The following is a 20,364-nucleotide window of genomic DNA, read 5'->3' on the forward strand; positions in this document are numbered from 1 at the left end:
GTTTACTTTTCACCCTGACAAGAAATGAATTAAGGAGGAAACACTGACTACTTGTAATTTTCTGGCATGACAGTGGTCAGCTTTAGAGGTGAATATCAGCTGGCTTGGCGACTTCAGTGTGAAAACATCAGTATCGTTGTTCAAAAACACATGGTTCACCCTGGATGTTACTAGGGAAGGTGTGCTGCTGGTCTTGTCCTTGGCTCTGCCTCCTGCAGGACTTCTGCCCCGGCTCCACCTGTATGATCTGCTCACTGGGTGGATGATTGGATGATTCTGGGGTCTATTTTCTCATTTCTCTCTCTGTTTTGGACTCTGTTACAATACTTTTCCATAGGCTAATGCACTGGAAGAAAGCCACAGTAAAGTCAATACAGACTATTTTTCCATTGTGGTACATTTTGCCCTGAGGTTGGCTGTATCTGCCCCATGATTGGACTTTACTACAGCAAGTCTTTAACTAACTGATGAACTGAAGTGAGAATTGGAGGGCAGCTATAGAGTGAACTGTGGTTCAATATTCAGAAATATATTTGATAGGAGTAATACAAATAAAAATAAGAAACAAATAAATCCACAAACAAATACTTTGGTAATGCATACAAAAAGTTTAACAGGCTTTCACAAAAGTTACCAAACGTTTTCAAAAAATCATGTAAATAGTCATATAAATTGTTTAATCTGTTTTTGTGAATCAAATTACATAAATTTGTGATGTGATTTGTATTTATTGGTGGATTTTTGAGAATTTGCTATTGTAGCTTAACTAATTCACAACTACACAACATGAGACTTTTCTTCCCTATTTGTGTTTTTTTTTATTCATTCTATCATATCATTTCTGAATATAGAATCCACCTTATCAGATCTATTATATCTACAGCCTGATTAATGTTTAATGATGCCACTGATCAGTGAATGGGTTTGCTCATGGTGTTTCTTGTTAAAGAGGAAGAAGATTTATCTGACTGTATTACCTGAATCAGCATCTGGCCTCCACAAATATGAAAAATGACGGCACATAATCACGTTCATGATTTATGAATGTCTTCTCATGTTATTGGCAAAATACTGCTATTATGCTGCGATATTGCTGCGTTTGCATTGACCCAGTCAGGTGGTTCATTAACACAGCAGTGATTCATCACTGAGAGAAGAAAGATAAATTGCTGTCTGAATAGCAAATTCCAGCTGTCAGTGAGTCTCATTAGTCAGCAGTGTCAGGTCAGATGTGTATTTCCACCACATCACTTGTCAAGCTGTCCCGCTCTGCTGCTGTGTGCCGTGTTCAAAACCCTCAGGAGCATAGCTGCATAGTAGGAAATATAAATTGAATCTTTATTGTGAGCCAAAATACTGTATATATTTCAACAAATGTATTGATGGATGGAGAATGCCAGCACAATAAGTATGTATCATTTCCAAATTCAACTAGCTTATCTGTTTGCTTAAAACGCTCAAGGTTGAGTATTTGCAAACTGAAAGCCGATCAGGATGAGAAGTTAGTGGATAAAACATTAACAGATCGACGAGACTGACCACAGAACTGAACACACTAACCTTCCCAACACAAAAAACGACAAAAGGTAACATTAGATGGGAGTGAAATGAGACAAATAAGGCGGTTTTTAAAAGAAATTATTTAAATTCTTCAACTGATGACAAAAAAAAAGTAAAAGTAAGGTACAGATATTAAAGCTTTACGGACAAGCTTGCCGGCAACATCGAAAAGCTACAAATGGCCATTTTCTGTTTTTCAATAAAAGCAAGATATCAACCAATTTCTCCTTCCGGTGTTGTTGTTTTGTCTATCTGTTGTGTGTTTTTGTTTTGTTTTTTATTATACATGCAAGCATTAAAACTGTCCTTTTAGTGTGAGGGAGGAGCTCGTGTTTGTCGGGATATGTTGCTTGCTATTTTCCAGACCGATTACAGGTTGTGTGCTTCGGAAGGGGGTTGGAGCTCTAAGAAGCGAGGAGCGGTGTGATTGGCCAACCGCTGCTGGGCAGAGCTTTGGCGAGGCTCGGGGTGGGGGGGGTGGGGGGTGGGGTGGGCGGGACGCTGGCCTGTACTTTCTCCCGGGGGGTGCAGGAAGAAGTTGAGTGCAGCTGGGTGGGACGGGGCAGGCAGGGGGGCAGGCAGGATGCGGGCTGTACCGGGAAAGCGAGGCGTTGACATGGCAATGAGACTTCCTCTCTCTCTCTCTCTGTGTCATTGTGTCTCTAGCTCCCTCTCTCCCTCTCTCTCTCTCTCTCCCGCCTCACATGGACTCGAACTCGTCGATGCGCTGCTTGGTGTTGCCCTGGCGGATCTGCCGCAGGGTTTTGTACTTGTCTCGGCCGGCCTTGACGTTCTCGGCGTGCAGCATGTCGTTCTGGGTCTTCTTGGTGTCGTCGCGCGCCTCGGCCAGCTCCGAGCTCAGAGCCTGACAGGAGAGAGAGAGAGAGGAGAGAGGAGAGAGGAGAGAGGAGGGGTGAGTGACGGAAACAGCAAGTGAAACATGTCATCCTTCACGAATGAGGCAGGCAGCCCTTGGTGCGTCAGTGGCAAGATGCATCATCCTCCAAATGTTGTCAAAACTGGAGCGGTGGTGTGGCAGTTATGGTCTTTCAAAGTTTGAAATTTTGCGGCCAATCAGTATAAGAGCAAAGTGCCAAAACCTGTCATCCAGCCAAGTTTCAGCAAAATTGGATCAGTGGTGTCTGGTGTGGTGATGTCACATTTGAGTTAAAAATTTTGACCTTTAATTATAGCACCCACATTCAGCCAATCAATGTACTTTGTAAGTATTGCTGATGTGTCTAGCCTTTCAAAATTTGAAATTCGAACCTTTAATTATCAGGCCAATCGGTGTCATTTTTTTTTAAAGGCCACATAACTCACATTTGAGTTAAAAACGTCTTTCTGAGTCTTTCTGTTCTAGCGCCCCCAATAGGCCAATCAGTGTAATTTGTAAGGCTGTCTGGATTTGTTGCTAATTTTATATCAATCAGACTTATGTATAGGCGTTATGGCCTTTCAAAGTTTGATTTTACCTGTAATTATAGTGCCCATTAGGCCACTCAGTGTTATGTTTTAAATGCTGGAACACAGTGCGAAGACGCATCATCCCTCCAATTTTCATCTAAATCAGACCAGCAGTGTCTGACAAATTACCTGATAGCACATAGCAGATAGCAGATAGCATGTTTGACGGACAGACGGAGTGAATCACGTGATCAGAAAGAGACGCAGAGGTTTCCAGATGTCGACAGAAAACAGAGAAGCAGCTATTAGAAAGCAAACTTCACTCATCCGTCACTGTCTTCAGGAATTAGAGTATATCAGTAACACAGCCGGCCGTGACGCATCAGGTCCTGCCTGGCCCTGATTCAAAGGTAATTCCAGGTTGTTCTGCCAGCTCATCACACCACATCACACCACTGCAGGTGTGAAGTGATAAACACGGCCGACCATGAATCTGACACCAGTGGGCCGAGCACAGCGGCGCCCGGCTTCTAATCTGAGGTTGATGATATTTAGTTTGGCCCGCTCCCCAGCCGCTGTGTGTTTTTTCAAATACAAGGCAAAATTGTCAGTATTAATTTAACTGAGAGAAAAAGACCAACACAGTGCCAGTTTTTATAGAAGTCCACGCCCATCGAAGTTCAGTCGAACTCTACAGTCAACACAACTTTGAATAACTGTCATTGAAAAATCAACGCTTACTAACTCTGGGAAATTCAATATGAAATGCCCCAAGATAGTGTAGTGGTGAAGATCAACACATCAGGAAGCTCATGTAGGCAGACTGGAGTTTAACTTCTACAAACATTTCTCGGAGGTTTAACTAATCGGAACCAAAGACTCACAGTTTTTCTGGTTAAGTAACATTAGACTGAAGCTCAGTGAAAAAGACAAGAAGTAAGAGAGGAGGAAGCTAATATTATGAAGCCTAGTGCTCTGCTACTAACTGAAGTCACTACTAGGCCCTACTACTAGCCAAGTTATGTAGGTTAGCTAGTTAGCTAGCTGAGCTTCCAAGTTCAAACTAGCCATACTAGCCTACAGCTAAGCTAGCTAGCTGCTGAGCTTCAACATCATGAACACCCTGATCATGAATGAATGAGAAATCTTTGCTGTTTATGTTATTATTTATATTTTGACCCGAGTTCCACCTTTGCGCTCTGAAAAACTGTTTCTTTGGCTCCGCCCCCTGAGGTTTAACTCAACCAATGAAATTATTTCTTTCTCAGACAAATGTTTGTAGAACTAACACTCCAATCTGCCTAGTACTACCAGTAATAGTATCTCCTCCTCCTCCTCTTTCTCTAACTCTTCCAGTGCAAACAACTCTTCCAGGAAAATCTCATTTGTGTTCCACCTTTTCCAGTAAGTAGGAAACACAGTAATTCCTCTGGCTTGCTCCAGGCAGGGGAAATAAGGGACTGTTCGTTATTTATGGGGGGGGGGGGGGGCAAAATGGGGGAGGCACGTCAAATAATTTTTTAAGCACTAGGGAGGGACTTCTGTTTCTTATTTTGGCTACACTTTAAATGCAACTTTAAATGGTGGTACAGCTTCGACTGCAACTGACACTGACATAGTCAAGTGGTGTATATACTAAGGGTTATATACTAAAATATTTAATACCAAATGCAGCGTGCTCTGGTAGCCTACTGGTTAAGACACATACCTCATACCTCAACATTTGTGGTTTGAATCTGGCTGTGGACTTTTGTTGCATGTCGCCCCCCCATCTCTCTCTCTCCCTTTTATTTTTCCTGTCTCTGAACGTCGAACGTTCACATTTAGACCATATTTCACCGGTGTAATATCCCGGTGAAATATGGTCTAAATGTGAATGTTCAATCAACGTCTTCAAATAGGCTAGTCGGTGAAAAAACTGTCACTTTTGAACCTGTTTTGAACGTCCCACTGAGCAATTTTACATTGATTAGACGTTTAAAACACGTTTAAATGGCCATAGCCGTCTAGGCTAAATTAAGTTTAAATGGGGTTGAAAAGTGAAAGTTTATTAGATGTCTATACATAGACAATATTATCCTGGACTATATGAGAGCTACGCATAGACGCAATGTTGAAATTACTTCTTGTGCTCAGATAATTATCTTGTAGGCTAGTCTACAGGACTTCTCTGGTGCATATTTTTGGTATTTACAGATGTTTATTCATTGTAATAATGTATTTACTGCTTGGTCTAAAATAGGTCTATACATAGCCGTAATGATCCTGGGCTATATGAGAGCTAAAGCATAGACGCAACGTTGAAATCACGTCTTTTGCTCAGTGGGAACCGTCTTTTGCACCGGTGACCACAGCCATTTTTTTTTTTTAAACGTCTTTTCAACTGAAAAAATGAAACCGCTTTATTTCGACATCTCCTACGAGCAACTGAGCAGAAGCGATGCGGGAGCCAGTAGAAACGTCCCCCTCTACCTGCAGCTGTTTCTTGACGCGCTCGTTCTTCTGGGCCTCGGTGACGCGCTGCTCCTCGCTGCGGTGGCTGCTGACGCCGTCGCTCAGCAGCTCGGCGCTCGCCTCGGCGCTCGTCTCGTCCTGCTCGTCGTGCTCGGGCGCCGGCGGGGACGTCATGGCCGTCTTCAGCTCCTCCTTGGTCTTCTCCAGGTCCTCCTGGGCCGACAGGGCCTGGGGGGGGGGGGGGGGGGGGGGGATGAATTAATACACACACACACACATATAAAAAAAAAAAAAAGACATACCCACAGACGCAGGCATGTAGACAGATGCATGCACCCACAGACGTAAAGACACACACACACACACACACTTCAAAGAATTTCATAGGTATGGCTTTTTTTTTACGGGGCCTGGGAGTGGCCGTTGTGATATACCGTCACATGTGCACAATATGTAATTCTAACACTTATTTAGTTAGATTCAGATACATTTCATTCCCCCAATTTGGTTAAAATGATCCCTCATTTTGGTTTATTTGTACCGACAAGATACAATTCGTTCCCTGGATTTGTGCAAGCCGGGGAATGTTTTGGCAACTCGTGCGCGAGTGTTTGAGTTGTACGAGTTGTTTTCAGAGGTGCTTGAAATCAACGACTCAGCTTTTTGGAATAAGCGTTGTGCCGTTTTAACTGTGGGAAAAACAGTGCACATGAATTATGAATTTGTGGGAAAAAACAAAAGCAAAACGAAGACAAATTGAGGGAATGACATGTAATTCTGTGTGCCTGAATCAAACAGAGGGGACGTGTTAACCAAATCGAGGGAATGGATGTATGGACGTATCTCGTGTGCATGAATACATGAAAACAAGGGTTCGAATTGCATATTTAGATTGTTATTGCAAACCTTGGCCTAAATATAACATTTTTTTTCTAACTTTTCTTCTGTAAAATGCTGTTTCAGAGGCTTTTCCACCCTGACAAGAAGAACATTCTCAGGGAAAACTGAACACTTTCCTTTTTTTAATCTCCTCCTACCGTCTGACTTGATTCTTCTGGGGTCACAGGAGTATTTCAGGTCAATGTGACTGAAACTGTGACACTCCTTCATATTAATTTCCTGCAGTGATCTAGGAATTGAAGCTCATGCTATTGTAATACACTCCACACCCTACATAAGAGCGTCCACCAACTGCCGGGGGCCGAATTCACACCTACTAACCACACACACAGTAACTGTGCAGCCAACAGTAGAGTTTCTGGAATTAGAAGCAGCATGAAGCCACAAGCGCATTCACATCTCACGCAGTTTAAACATTTGCATATTGGCGAGGTGTTTAATGAGTGAAGCAAACAATAATCACTCTGTGCTCACATGATCTCATCTGAACACACACACACACACACACACACACACTAGGAACACTTCACGCTGACATGCAAAAGCACACACACACATTTATATAAACACACACTTATCTAACATACACACACATGCACTCCGAGACCCACATAGATTCATCTGTTGTCCGCATGTGCATAACACACATACAAACACACACACACACATACACACACACACACATACAGCTCTGGAAAAAATTAAGAGACCACCGCAAAATTATCATTAGTATTGTGTTGTTTAAAAATGAATATGAACTTTGTTTTCTTTGTATTATTCGAGGTCTGAAAACACTGCATCTTTTTTGTTATTTTGACCAGTTGTCATTTTCTGCAAATAAATGCTCTAAATGACAATATTTTTATTTGGAATTTGGGAGAAATGTTGTCAGCAGTTTATAGGATAAAACGAAAATGTTAATTTTACTCATTTTACTCAAACACATACCTATAAATAGTAAAACCAGAGAAACTGATAATTTTGCAGTGGTCTCTTAATTTTTTCCACAGCTGTATACCAACACACACACACACACAGCACAACCCTATAAAACACCTATAAAACACAGAAACACACATTTATCAAACACACACACACACACACACAGCACAACCCTATAAAACACCTATAAAACACAGAAACACACATTTATCAAACACACACACACAGTGCAACCCTATAAAACATCTATAAAACACAGAAACACACATTTATCAAACACACACACATTTCCAGACTGAGACACACACAGACAGTTCATTTGTTAAATGTACACCACCACACAAACACACACGTCTCTCTCACACACACACACACACACACAGGTAACCATTACTTTGTGTTGCCATTCTGTGGCCTCGTCTTCCTTTTTCCTCTTGGCTTCCTCAAGCAGAGCGATTTTGGCAGTGAACTCCGCTAGCTCAGCAGCCTGCGTAGAGCACACACACACACACACACACACACGTCCGTCACACACTCTTGACAACTTTCTGAAGAAGGCTGCAGAATGTGAAGCTGTGTGCGGTTTCAGTGTTTTTACAAAATAAATCCTTGTTGATCCGATAATCACATGAAGGAATTAAATCTAATCTTTTATGGCAAAAACACAGTATTAAGTTGTGCTCATTACTGCTTTAAAGGTTAAAACTGAGGTCAAACTGCTGTTACAGTAACATTACAATGCTTTCTAACCAACATCAAACAGACTACTAGTTCTTAATGTGTAAACCAATTTTTAGGAACTTCAGTTTTATAATAATAATATAATAATAAACTTTATCTACATAGCACATATTAAAAAGCAGAGTTTACAAAGTATGTCAAAAGCAGAAAAACAAAAAAAAGTAAAATACATAATGAGATAAAAATAAGAACCACAAAAAGAACTAAAACTAATAGATACATGAAATGAAATCAGGTGAAGGAAAATAAGAAACAAGATTGTGACCAAGTGATGACCTTGAAGCCGCTGCAGCTTGGCATCAAACTGAGTCTATTTCTCTGTGATTAAAGGCTGTTATGGCTTCAGCTAAATGTTAAGTCATTATAGGCTTAGTGCTAATAGCTTCCCTCAGAATTCAAGCTCTGGCGTTCTCAATAGAAGGATGAGCATTGGGTTACAGTTACAGTAAGCTGCCATGTAGAAAGAATTCAAACACTGTTTCTTAAAAATCACGTGGTGAATCCAGTAGAGATTAAAAAACCTGTTCTACTGTGTCACAGCACAGATGAAGTTATCATATAAGACCCACTGCGTGTGTGTGTGTGTGTGTGTGCTTATTCACTGTGAGAAATGTATATAGCAGTGACTTAATGCTGCACTATCACTCTGATCCTTGTAGAAACGGTTTAGAAAATTGCAATTCTATTCTATTGTCAGGAAAGATCAGCCAACGTTTGAGTTCAGAGACTCCAGCTGTGTGCTATGCGGACTAACAGTGTAGACCAGGTTCAGGAGCGGCAGATGAAGAGTGGGTGAAGTGTGTGTGTGTGCGGCTACCAGTTGTTCCTGGTTCTTCATCTGGTCGGCAGCCTGCTGAGCCAGCGCTGCCTTGGCCTCCTCCGCCGCCTGCCGATCCTTCTCCAGCCGCTCCGCCTCCTCCTTCGCCCGCTTCCTCTCCTGGTCCAGCTCCAGGGCCTTCCGGGTCTGCTGCTCCAGCTCTGCGCACACACACACACACACACACACATTTATACGGAGTTAAAGACCAAATCAAGACAAAATGCAAGAGGAAATACGTTTAGCCAACTCTGCACCTTCTTTACCTTCTTTTAACCATTACAATGCAGTTTTGTTGCAGTTTTGCTGCCTGGTCTCCAGCCCCATGAATCTCAGTCTTTAGCACTTTTTGAATTTGCATGGTGATTCATAGCGGTCTGGGCTCAAGCCTGTCCACCGGCAGTTATTTGCAGACTGACACCGTCTGAGATACCTGATTGGATGGTGGATGTAGGCGGGACAAATATGCTTATGACACTGCCACAGAGCGACAACAACTACCAAAATGGCAGCCGGCAAAGGAACCGGATGATAGCGAATTAGATTTAGCAATTTCGTCAGTCCTTACAAAACTGAACGGCATGGAACCGGAAAACAGGAACAATCAGAAGTGAACGCCGCCATGACTGTTGTTGCTCTGAGGCGTTTCCAAGGTTACATCAAGCTGCTTTGCTGCTGTGATCGCCCAAAGATTTTGAGTTTTTGAGACAAAATTCCTAGGGGTTGTGATTGATCATAAATTAACATGGAAACAACATATTGACTATATTAAAGGAAACATTTCAAAGTCAGTAGCAATCCTGTATAAATCTAGGGATATCTTAAATCATAAGGCCTTGTATATAATTTACTGCTCACTTATACTTCCTTACATATCTTACTGTGTGGAATTGTGGGGGTCGACTTTTAAAACGACTATAAATTCAATAGTCTTACTACAAAAACGCCATATGTATTATTAATAAGGCTGGTTACTATGATCACACTAATCCACTGTTTATAAAATCCCATGCTATGAAATTTAATGATTTGGCATATTATTCAGAGCTAAAACAAAGTCACTCCCAGACTGTGTACAAAGGTTTTTTTTCAATGCAGGAGTGTAAATATGATTTGAGAGATGTTTGTAAGTTTACCGTACAAAAAGCTAAAAAAGGGATTAAAAGGTGATGTATTTCTATTGTTTGGGGTTAAATTATGGAACAATGCTCATATAAATTTAAGAATGTTTAACTCGCTTTTGGTTTTCAAAAGAATGGTTTACAAAGCTATTTTTGAGGGTTACAAGTGTGAATGATTTTTATTTTATTATTACTTTTTATTTCTGGAGGGTAGCTTAAATTGATAAGAATGTAGGATAGGCATATATAAACATTATGCTTCTGCCTGTGCCTTTTCAGTCACTACTTAATACTTAATACTTATTGTATATTAGATTGTATAATGTATATACTGTTTATTGTATTGTGTGTGATGACTGAATAAAAATGCTACTAAACTAAACTATAACTGACAACTAACGAAAAATGAAGTCAGTGAATCAGTGGTGGATAGGTTATGAATCACCAGGCAAATTCAAAAAGTGCTAAAGACTGAGAGTCACTGAAATATCTCCAGGATTCCCACTGCGGTCTTGATGTAAAATTCCATGACCTTTCATTGATTTTAGTAGTTTTAATTCATTTAAGTAAGTCAGAGTACTTTACTTAATGTTGTTTTCCTCATAGTGAACATGGAGAACTTTTACACTAAGCGCTGATTTTTATTTATCCTCTTCATGCTGTTTTACTTGATTAATTACTGGAAGAAAAATGCATTCATCATAATGTTCAGAAACATGGTAATAAATGGGTATGTAACAGGAATAAACTTCAGCAGGAGGAACGCAGGCCCAGACATGAGGCTTCTGTCAAAACTCAGCTCTGGATTTTCTTCACAGTGTAACAAGAACCGGCGGAGGATCCTGTGTTAAACCTACACGCCTGTTCTCTGACCCTGACATGATGCTGTGGATCCTCCTCCCTGTCTGCAGCTTCTTCCCTGAGCCTCTGCTTTATGCAAATACCAACACAAGTATGCAAAAGGAAAAAAAGACGAGGGCTGATTGGCTTCACCCTGAACAGACTGATGCAGGTGACAGCGACTCCTCAGGTATTTTTGTTTGTGTGTTTTTTCAGCAGCTGAGCTCTTAATGACGGGTTGCTGCTGCTGTAAATCATCATCTGCTGCCTGGAAACCTGTTCTGAACCCAGAGAACCAGGTTCAGCCTGTGAAGGACTGACACAGAGTTGCTTAGAGCTATCCTGGTTTGAGATTTTTCATTGCATGAGTTAGTTTTCAGCGTGGGTTTCCTAGTTTAGTTTAGTTTAGTTTTCCTTAGTTTCAGTTCTACTTCTAGTATTTTTGGTAGCACTGTGGTAGCAAGTTATAACGATTTTGTATATGTTTGCAACAGGTATTGTGTAATGCAAATAAATCATAAATTGATTTAGTTACATTAAATTTTCAATTACCATTTGGTAGAAATAGCCAAAACACCCTCCACCCAAAAAAATATTTCACCTATATTTAATTCTAGTTTCATAAATAGACAGATAGCTTTGGTTCAGCTTGTTTTAATGAATAAGAAATGTCCTGCAGCTTAATGAGCTAATCTAACAAGCCTCGTTTGAAGAAATATTAGTTATGATGGTTGGCTACAAACGAGTAATAAAGCTGCATGTGTACTGAAGTGTTTTCTTACCGCTGACTGACACAAAACAAAAGTCATCACAGTGTCAAAACTCAGGGACACTCATGGAGCAAAACTTTCTCTGACTTTCTGACTTCATCATCCGATTTGGAATGACGTTTATGTCATATTTCCTCATAGAAAATCAATTTTTTGTATATCCGCTAGCACATGAATGCAGGGAGAGTTGGGCGGTCAGAGATAGTCATTGAGTGAATATAGGTTTAATATGTGGATGAGAGAACAAGTAAATTGTGCCTTCTGTGTCTCTGTATGTACAGGCCCTCGTACATGCATGTGTGTGTGTTGATGTGTGTGTTGGTGTGTGTGTTGATGTGTGTGTTGGTGTGTGTGTCGATTGTGTTGCACCTTTCTGAGCCTTGTGCGTCTGCTCCTCGATCTGCCTCAGCCTCTCGATCAGCTCGTCTTTCTCTCTCTCTATCCGCTCCTTCTCCTTCTCTGCGTGCTCGCGCTTCTTCTTCTCGTTTTCTAGCTGCGCCCTGCCAAAAAAACACCAAAAAACAACCATCAGCACACACACACACACATGGAGCCAGTTATTTTATTTATTGATTCGTCCTTTTACTGTGAAATACATCTTAATTAAAAAATCATGGTGTCTAGAGTTGAGTCTTCAAATCTTGTTTTTCTTAAAACAAGTGAAAAAACCTCTAATTTCACTTGTTTCCGATGCAGTTTCACCAGTTTGGAGAATTTGGTGAACCTCATCCAAGACTCTAGTATTGTAATCTTAATAACTTTTTAAGAGGAATATGTTTTATTTTAAACAGCTGACAGGGAGACTTTGACTTTTGATGTCCGTTAATGAAACATCTCACAAAAACAAAACAAAGAAAAAAAAAGTAGCTAAAGACGCCTTCAAAACTCACAGTCCCACAGCCACACACACACACACACACACACACACACAAAACTAATAAAAACAAAACTGAATAAACCAATTTCCAGTTCCAGCAGCCCACAACACAACTGACATTTGAATCCAGACTCTCAGCTCCCACACTAAAGCATGAAGAGAGGGAGAGAGAGAGAGAGGGAGAGCGAGAGAGAGAGAGAGAGAGAGAGAAAGAGAGGGAGAGGGAGAGAGAGAGAGAGGTTTCTGTTGCTTATTGCTTATTGTGTTGAATGCTGATAAGTATGGGTGTGGCGAACGCCCATACATACTACAGGATGTTCTATAATAATCAACAGATATGACTATAGCAGAAATTAACTATTAAATCTCGCTAGTATTTCAGTTAACACCATTTTCATTATTTCAAATTTATAAATCACAAGACATGTGTTCTTTCAGAATGGGTCTTACATAAGGATCAAACCCGTGACATGAGCAGTGCCCGGCGTGCGCCCCGCCCCGCCCCGCCCCGCCCCGCCCCGCCTCGCTCCGCCCCGCCCCGCCTCGCTCCGCTGAGCACCAAGACGCTCTCATCTAAATTAATTTCTTATCACGTAACTTCATGTTATCGACAGGAAAGCGAGCCGGCCGGACTGGGTTTCATTACATTAGTGGTGTTGTGTTTCTTTATGTAACAGCAGCTGCCTGCAGCCACGGCTTCAGCCCACATTAACTCACAGAAGAAGACGAACGGGATCATAATAATTATTTGAAACATTGGGACACTGAGACTAAAACTCAAAGTAAATAAGAATGTTGTCTGAGCCTAAAAACTGAATATGAATAAAGGAAACCCTTTAATTTTATCCCTGAAATGTCCTTAATTTCTTAGTACATAAACATGAATTATACATTAAAACTAACATAGCTTTAAAAAAGTAAAGTTAGTATCATGGATTTTTAAGGGATTTATTCATGGGTTCATTCATGGAGACACTAGTAATTAAGGGATTTCTTATGCCTTTTGTGCAGTTTTACAGATTGTTAATGAATTATTAATGGAAAGTTCCTGTCGCCCTGAACTTTATATTCAATTAGAAAGTAAGGAGTCAAAAATGAAGGGGTGTTTAAGGGGGTTTTGCTGGGGTCAGAGAGAGAGAAAGAGAGAGAGAGAGAGAGAGACAGACAGAGAGACAGAGGGGCACTTTGTCTTTCACTGTAAAAAATATGAAAGAATAAGGACATATTTTGACCTCAGGAAAGACTGCAAAAATAGCAGCAAAATATGTGTTGAGTTGCCACAGCCTGAAGGACAGCAGCTAACACTCCAGATCCCTGTCCCCTTAAGACCTCCTCTGTCCCTTTAAGACCTTTTCTGTCTCCCCTTAAGACCTTCCCTGTCCCCTTCAGACCTCCTCTGTCCCCCCTTAAGACCTCCTCTGTCCCCTTAAGACCTACTCTGTCCCCTTAAGACCTTTTCTGTCCCCCTTAAGACCTTCCCTGTCCCCTTAAGACCTCCTCTGTCCCCCCTTAAGACCTCCTCTGTCCCCCCTTAAGACCTACTCTGTCCCCTTAAGACCTACTCTGTCCCCTTAAGACCTTCCCTGTCCCCTTAAGACCTTTTCTGTCCCCCCTTAAGACCTCCTCTGTCCCCCCTTAAGACCTCCTCTGTCCCCCCTTAAGACCTCCTCTGTCCCCCCTTAAGACCTACCCTGTCCCCTTAAGACCTACCCTGTCCCCTTAAGACCTCCTCTGTCCCCCCTTAAGACCTACTCTGTCCCACCTTATGACCTCCTCTGTCCCCCCTTAAGACCTACTCTGTCCCACCTTATGACCTCCCCTGTCCCCCCTTAAGACCTTCCCTGTCCCCTTAAGACCTACCCTAGTGTCTGTTTTATGTATGGTTTGCCCTTCTTTCATTTTTCTTGATGTGCACTTCACTATCAGTGCTCATTTGCTTTGGCAACACTGTTACAGACCAGTCATGCCAATAACGCTTGTTGACTTGAATTGAAGAACAGGAGCTGTTTTCGATGCAATGCTGCCCCCTGTTGGTCAGAAAGCTTCAGCACTCACTCACTTCATCACTTCAGCACTCTCTCACTTTGATTACAGCTGTAATTTGGTGGAGGATTTAATTCAAAATACCTTACAGACACTGAGTGCAGACAGTTTTAGGATGAGTGCAGTTTTAGTTTATGGGAACTGAACCTGAGTCCTCCAGCTGATATATACAGGGAATCCTGACTAAATGATGGAGTGGCTAAATGAGTAAGTACATGAAAAATGACAATATAGTCTAGGAGAAAAAAATGTGTGTCACACTTGCAGCAAAATATGTATTAAGGCGCGATCAGACGATGCACCAAAGTGTGTGAAAATCTGCTTGGCCTCTCATTCACTCCTGTACCTCTCCATCTGTTTGTGGTGCTTCTCCTCTCGGGCCTGAGCCTTCATCTGCTGCACCTCGATGGTGTCGGGCTTCCTCCTCCTCATGTACAGCTCGTGGTTTCCCATACACAGCGCCAGGATGCGCTTGTTGATCCGCAACCGAGGAGCGTAGAAGACAAAGTCCTGGAGGAGAGACGAGACAGAGTCACATTTCACTGAACCTTACATCTCCAAAAAGACAAGAGTTTCTGGAGTCAGGAAAACCTTTTGAGGTGGATGCTCCAGTGTTTCTGAACTTCAGGATTTGGTTTTGAATGTGTAAACTGGACTGTGAGTTGATCTTTTGACACTGTATCTGAGAACGTGGCAGAAGTGGAAAAGGAAGCTACTGTTCCTTAGAGAAGTGTGTGGTGAGCCTGAGCTTTCCCAGAAATCAAGGCACTCTTGTATGGAGAGGATGACATTTTTTGTTTTATCACTTTTTCGCACTGACAGAAAGTGGAAGTTCACCCGACAAATTACAAACTTTGCATACGAACCCTGGTGAAGATCTAGAGGGTTGAAATGTGTCGGCAGCTAGTTTGACTTCAAAACCTGTTCTTGACTTAATTTTGACATAAGACACTAATATAGTCTTTTTTCATCTTCCTCTTACAGGTTGATTTCTGCTGATAAATCTTTGAGAGACAGTTGAGCATGTCTAACAAAGTCTTGCAGGATTAGTCAAGTTAAAATAATAAAGAAGAACAGCGTAATGGCTGTGTTACAAGAGAAAAAAAGAAAGAGAAAAAGAAAAGAGCGTCGACACCAAAACTGTAGAGAATCAACAAGTTAAGCATCTTTGTCCAGCTGGAGTCCAAGAGTATAAGAATAGAATAGAATAGAATAGAATAGAATAGAATAGAACAGAATAGAATAGAAGTGATTTGTAATCCAGTGGATATATGTAGTTGTTACTATTCAATACTATAAAACACTGTAAAAAGTTGCAAGTTTGTCACATTGGAGCCTTTGTAAAATATGAGATAAATATATACTTGTTACCCAACTGGAAATCCCCACTCATTATGGATTAAAAACTTTCTTTATTATTACAAAGGTGTGTTCCTGCTGTTTCATGAAAGCTTTATTCGGCGCTCCTCGTGGCTCGGCGTGTGTCTCAGTCTTACCGGAGCTTTCTTGTCGATGGGCTTGATGACAAACTTCTTGTCGTTGAAGGAAATGTTCCGGATCTCGCTCCAGGGGAAGCCGATCTTCGGTGTCAACCTGAGGAGACATGAGGAGGCTTTCAATCAGCGCTTCAAAACAGAAAAATACAACTACAGGTGCATGAATTCACTCCTAAATGTGTCTAGAAACCTGTTATTTTTGTGTGTGTGTGTGTGCATGCATTTATGTGTGTGTAGATACAGTTTCACTTTAATGACACCAGAGGACTGATTGTCAACACTAGCACGTATGGCATCTCATAGTTGACATTTTAATTTTTTTTACTACTGATGAGTCACATGTGACTGAATGAACTAAATGACCAAGAAGAGCTTTGGTTTATATTTCACCAAATGGAGTTTTTGTTAAAAAAACATTTAAATCCGTTCAATAGGTTTGGCTGGAAGAAAAGTTTCAGCTCACACAGGCATGATACACCTTTCATAACAGACATGCCATGTTTACTCACTTCTACCAGTGGTTCACAACAGGTTGCAAGATGAATTTTGTGATTGCAAAATCATTAGTAGGATGTGTAAAAATGCATCTCTGATATCAATTTCTCATACAGTTTTTTTGTTTTTATGATACTCGCCCTTTTCTTGAAATGTTCTATAGTATCAGACTCTATGCCTCTAACAACAAATGCAAAAAAACAAAAATAAAAGTGATCAATTGGTGTCAAATTTGACCATTTTGTATGTTCATTCCTCCGACATCTGCATCATTTTGTTTTGGGGGTTTGTGATCCTGCAGAATAAGTTGAGAAACATTATTTTCTACATACAGATTGTTCATCTGCTCCTTGCTGTATCATGAATCACCAAAAGAGGGCGATGTTGTCAAACCAATGGTGGAGAAAGCCATCCAGGGAGCAGTGACACTTTATCCACTCTACCTCTACTCTCTCCAGCTATAATATACAGTATCTGCTGCAGTGGCAGCCATGCTTAAATTTTTCACTTTTTTTGTTCCTTTATACCTCAAATATGGCAAAGTAATCTGAATCTTACATCTTATATTACTGATTACAGTTTTGATGAGGTACTAGTGACTGTAATGGAATGATGTGGTGTGTGTGTGTCTGTGTGTGTGTGTGTGTGTGTGTGTGGTTACTTGTCTCCGTGCTCATAGATGTTGAGCCCCAGGGCGTCGACCCCCAGCCACAGCTCCGTTCCCTTCTTGTTTTTGATCTCAAAGTAGTTGACGCCGTACATCTCCAGGTCCTGAGCGATCTTCAGGTACTCCATCATAGAGTCCTCCCTGCACACACACACACACACACACACACACACACACACACACACACAAAGGGTGAACACCGTTAGACAGATTGAAGCATGCATACACGTGTAAATTACACATTTACATGTGTAAATGTGAAAACAAAAAACAACTCATATTCCTCACATTCAGATTATAAAGTCAGGTATTGCAACCAAGACACACACACACACACATCTCATACACACACACTCTCTCTCTCACTCTCACTCTCCCTCTCTCACTCTCCCTCTCTCTCCTCACCTGAGCATGCCTCTGTGTTCCTCATGCCAGGCCTGTATTCTGTCCTCCCACTGCTCCTTAGTCAGCTTGTGTTGCTCCAGGACTCTGTAGAACACACACACACACACACACAAAGGAGAAAACAACAGATATGAAAATATAACAAATTAATAAATATACAGTAAACATAAAAAAAATCATCCTGGTGCAGATTGGAGTTTTAGTGGTAGGCTACAAACATTTCTCGTAGGCAGAAATAATCTGATTGGTTGAGTTAAACCTCAGTGGGAGGAGCAAAGAACAACAGTAGCTAGCTAAGTAACATTAGACTGAAACCCAGTGAAAAAGACAAGAGGTAAGAGAGGAGGAAGCTAATATTATGAAGCCTAGCACTCTGCTGCTAACTGAAAAAATACCATACTAAGTTATCTAGATTAGCTAGTTAACTAGCTGACCTTCAAGTTCAAACTAGTCATACTAACCTAACGCTATCTAGGTAAGATAATTAGCTAGCTGCTGAGCTTCAACATCATGATGTAATGGAGTGAAGGAATTAAAAAATGAAGTCATTACATTTACATTTTTATTTATAGTTTGACAAGAATTCTATATTTTCCCGTTAGCAAACTTAGCTAACGCTCTGAAAAACTGTTCCATGGCTCCGCCCACTGAAGTTTAACTCAACCAATCAGATTATTTCTGCCTCCACAGCAGCTCTGCCTCTGAGAAATGCTTGTAGAACTAAAACTACAATCTGCCACAATGTCTTTACTGCTGTTGTCATACCAGACCTCTCTCTCAGTGTGAACACATGAAAGCATGTGGCTGTTTGGCTGTATGGAGATGCCTGTGTGTATGCATATGTGTGTGTGTGTGTGTGTGTGTGTGTGTGTACCTCTGAGGCAGTAGCCGGTCAGCAGCCAGGTATCCAGCCTTGTGGATGTCTTTGCTGTAGTCGGCGTACTTGGCCTGGACGGAGTAGGAGGCCAGCAGCACGGCCGTCTCTGGAGGACAGTAGTTCTCATCGTTCAGGATGGCCTCCTTCACCTGCAGACACACACACACACACACACACACACACACACACACACACACACACAATGGTAGCTTATAGTTAGAACCCCAAGCTTGTGACCAAAAGATTTCCAGTCCAAATCGCATACCAATGAATGTATCCATACACACATATCAACAACAATAAGAGGTAACACCAAGAGGAAGTGTTAACTCTGACGATTAATAACTGTATGTGTGTGTGTGTGTGTGTGTGTGTGTGTGTGTGTGTGTGTGAGTGTACCTGCAGGAAGAACAGCTTCTGTGTGATCTCCTGGATCAGCTCCTCAGAAACGTCTTCTGGGAAGAACTTTGCTCTGAACTTGAACTGCAGAGGATTCTCCTTCTTCACATCCTGCTGGGTCACCTGGAAGACACACACACACACACACACACGACCTTTCACCTTTCACCTTTCACCTTTCACCCCCACATGGCTTTCTAGCATGTCGACAGGTGAACGGGTCCAAGCTGGTGCACATACAGTATTCCTGCCTGAGGATATATGACTAACAAACTCTGTATCTTCATTTAAAACTGGACTGTAAACTCATTTTAGTAAACAAAAGATGTTTTCACTGATGGCACTTTAGATAAAAGCCTCCACCAAACAGCATCTGACAGACTAGACACACCAGCCTGCTAAATTTAAAAAATCACTTCCAATGCACTTTAGTGTTATGAGGTCACATACAGGGGAGGACAGCGCTGCTATTTAAAGACTCTTATTTCAATAACTTTAATATCGTCATGGTGTAAAAGTTATGTAACTTAAATTTGGTATTAATTTAGTGCATTTGAGGAGGTTTTTTTTGCAAAATCATATAACTCCATTTGTATTCATTTCTATAACTTATGGGTTTTTTTTCCAGATAATATCAATTAAACAATCAAACTAGTAATGCATTATCAATAGGCGATATTGGCTTTTGTGACAAAACAGATTTTGGATGAAGAAAGTACATTATGTGAAGCGTTACATACAACAGTCAGTGTCATTTTTTTCAGGAATGGCTGTTTAATATCTGTTTTTGCAAATGAACTCATTCATTTGCACCAATAATAAAAACGATATGAGAAAAGAGAGAGGAGAATAAAATAAAAACTGTTTAGAGCAGTGATTCTCAACTTTTTTCATATCAAGGACCCCTAATTTAGTCCACATTAGGGCCACAGACCCCCATTTGATGAGATGTTGTCTCTCGAACCCAAATTTGAGAATATTTGTATTGTTAGATATGATTTTGTCCAGAATTTCATGACTGTCTGTATTGTAGGTAGAGAGATAACAGAGAAACTATGATCAAAACAGTCATTCTTCTACATTCTCTAATTGTGTTAACTTCTTGTAAATTAAATAATGGTGAAGTTTAACAATTCATCAATTTGCTGGGGACCCCCTGCAACCCCCTCAAGGACCCCTTGTGGTCCCCGGACCCCACGTTGTGAACCACTGGTTTAGATTAAGAAAAAAAAAAAAAAGAAAAGTTCACCATCCAGCTCACTGTCACATCACACTGATAAGTTGTACAGATGGAGTCTGTGGTGTGTTCAGGGTCTCTCACCTTCTTGTTGAGCTTGAGCCACGTGACGTAGCCTTTACTGTCTGTGTACTGCAGGCCGAAGAACCAGACCTCCCTCAGACCCACCGTCTTCACCACCTGACACACACAGGGAGGAACATTCATCAGGCTGTGTGCAGCATTTTAACATCAATAACTCATCACCACATTCATTTTGAGACATTAGTAGAATTACTGTAAACAAAAACGGGGCTTATGGGAAATGTAGTCTTAA

At 41.2% G+C, this 20,364-nt stretch overlaps 1 protein-coding gene across 2 annotated transcripts in view; it reads right to left on the reverse strand.

Annotated features, from left to right (window-relative positions):
- Nucleotides 1-658: 658 nt before the first annotated feature.
- LOC139649467 (radixin) overlaps nucleotides 659-20,364 on the reverse strand; it is a 66,045-nt gene continuing 46,339 nt past the window's right edge. For both annotated transcript variants that reach the window (XM_071525878.1, XM_071525880.1), the window contains exons 4-15: nucleotides 20,133-20,228; nucleotides 18,812-18,934; nucleotides 18,410-18,561; nucleotides 17,536-17,619; nucleotides 17,125-17,271; nucleotides 15,969-16,065; nucleotides 14,819-14,982; nucleotides 11,922-12,052; nucleotides 8,822-8,982; nucleotides 7,658-7,750; nucleotides 5,440-5,649; nucleotides 659-2,425 (exon numbers count right to left, since the gene is read on the reverse strand). In XM_071525878.1, the coding sequence (XP_071381979.1) occupies nucleotides 2,261-2,425; nucleotides 5,440-5,649; nucleotides 7,658-7,750; nucleotides 8,822-8,982; nucleotides 11,922-12,052; nucleotides 14,819-14,982; nucleotides 15,969-16,065; nucleotides 17,125-17,271; nucleotides 17,536-17,619; nucleotides 18,410-18,561; nucleotides 18,812-18,934; nucleotides 20,133-20,228 (1,623 nt within the window). In that variant the 3' untranslated portion in view covers nucleotides 659-2,260. The remainder of the gene's footprint in view (nucleotides 2,426-5,439; nucleotides 5,650-7,657; nucleotides 7,751-8,821; nucleotides 8,983-11,921; nucleotides 12,053-14,818; nucleotides 14,983-15,968; nucleotides 16,066-17,124; nucleotides 17,272-17,535; nucleotides 17,620-18,409; nucleotides 18,562-18,811; nucleotides 18,935-20,132; nucleotides 20,229-20,364) is intronic.

The sequence above is a fragment of the Centroberyx affinis genome, unplaced genomic scaffold (assembly GCF_046629955.1).
Source record: "Centroberyx affinis isolate AG114_WGS23_722 - 3 ecotype Tasmania unplaced genomic scaffold, CSIRO-AGI_Caff_v1 ptg001348l_1, whole genome shotgun sequence".
Classification (NCBI taxonomy): Eukaryota; Metazoa; Chordata; class Actinopteri; order Beryciformes; family Berycidae; genus Centroberyx; species Centroberyx affinis.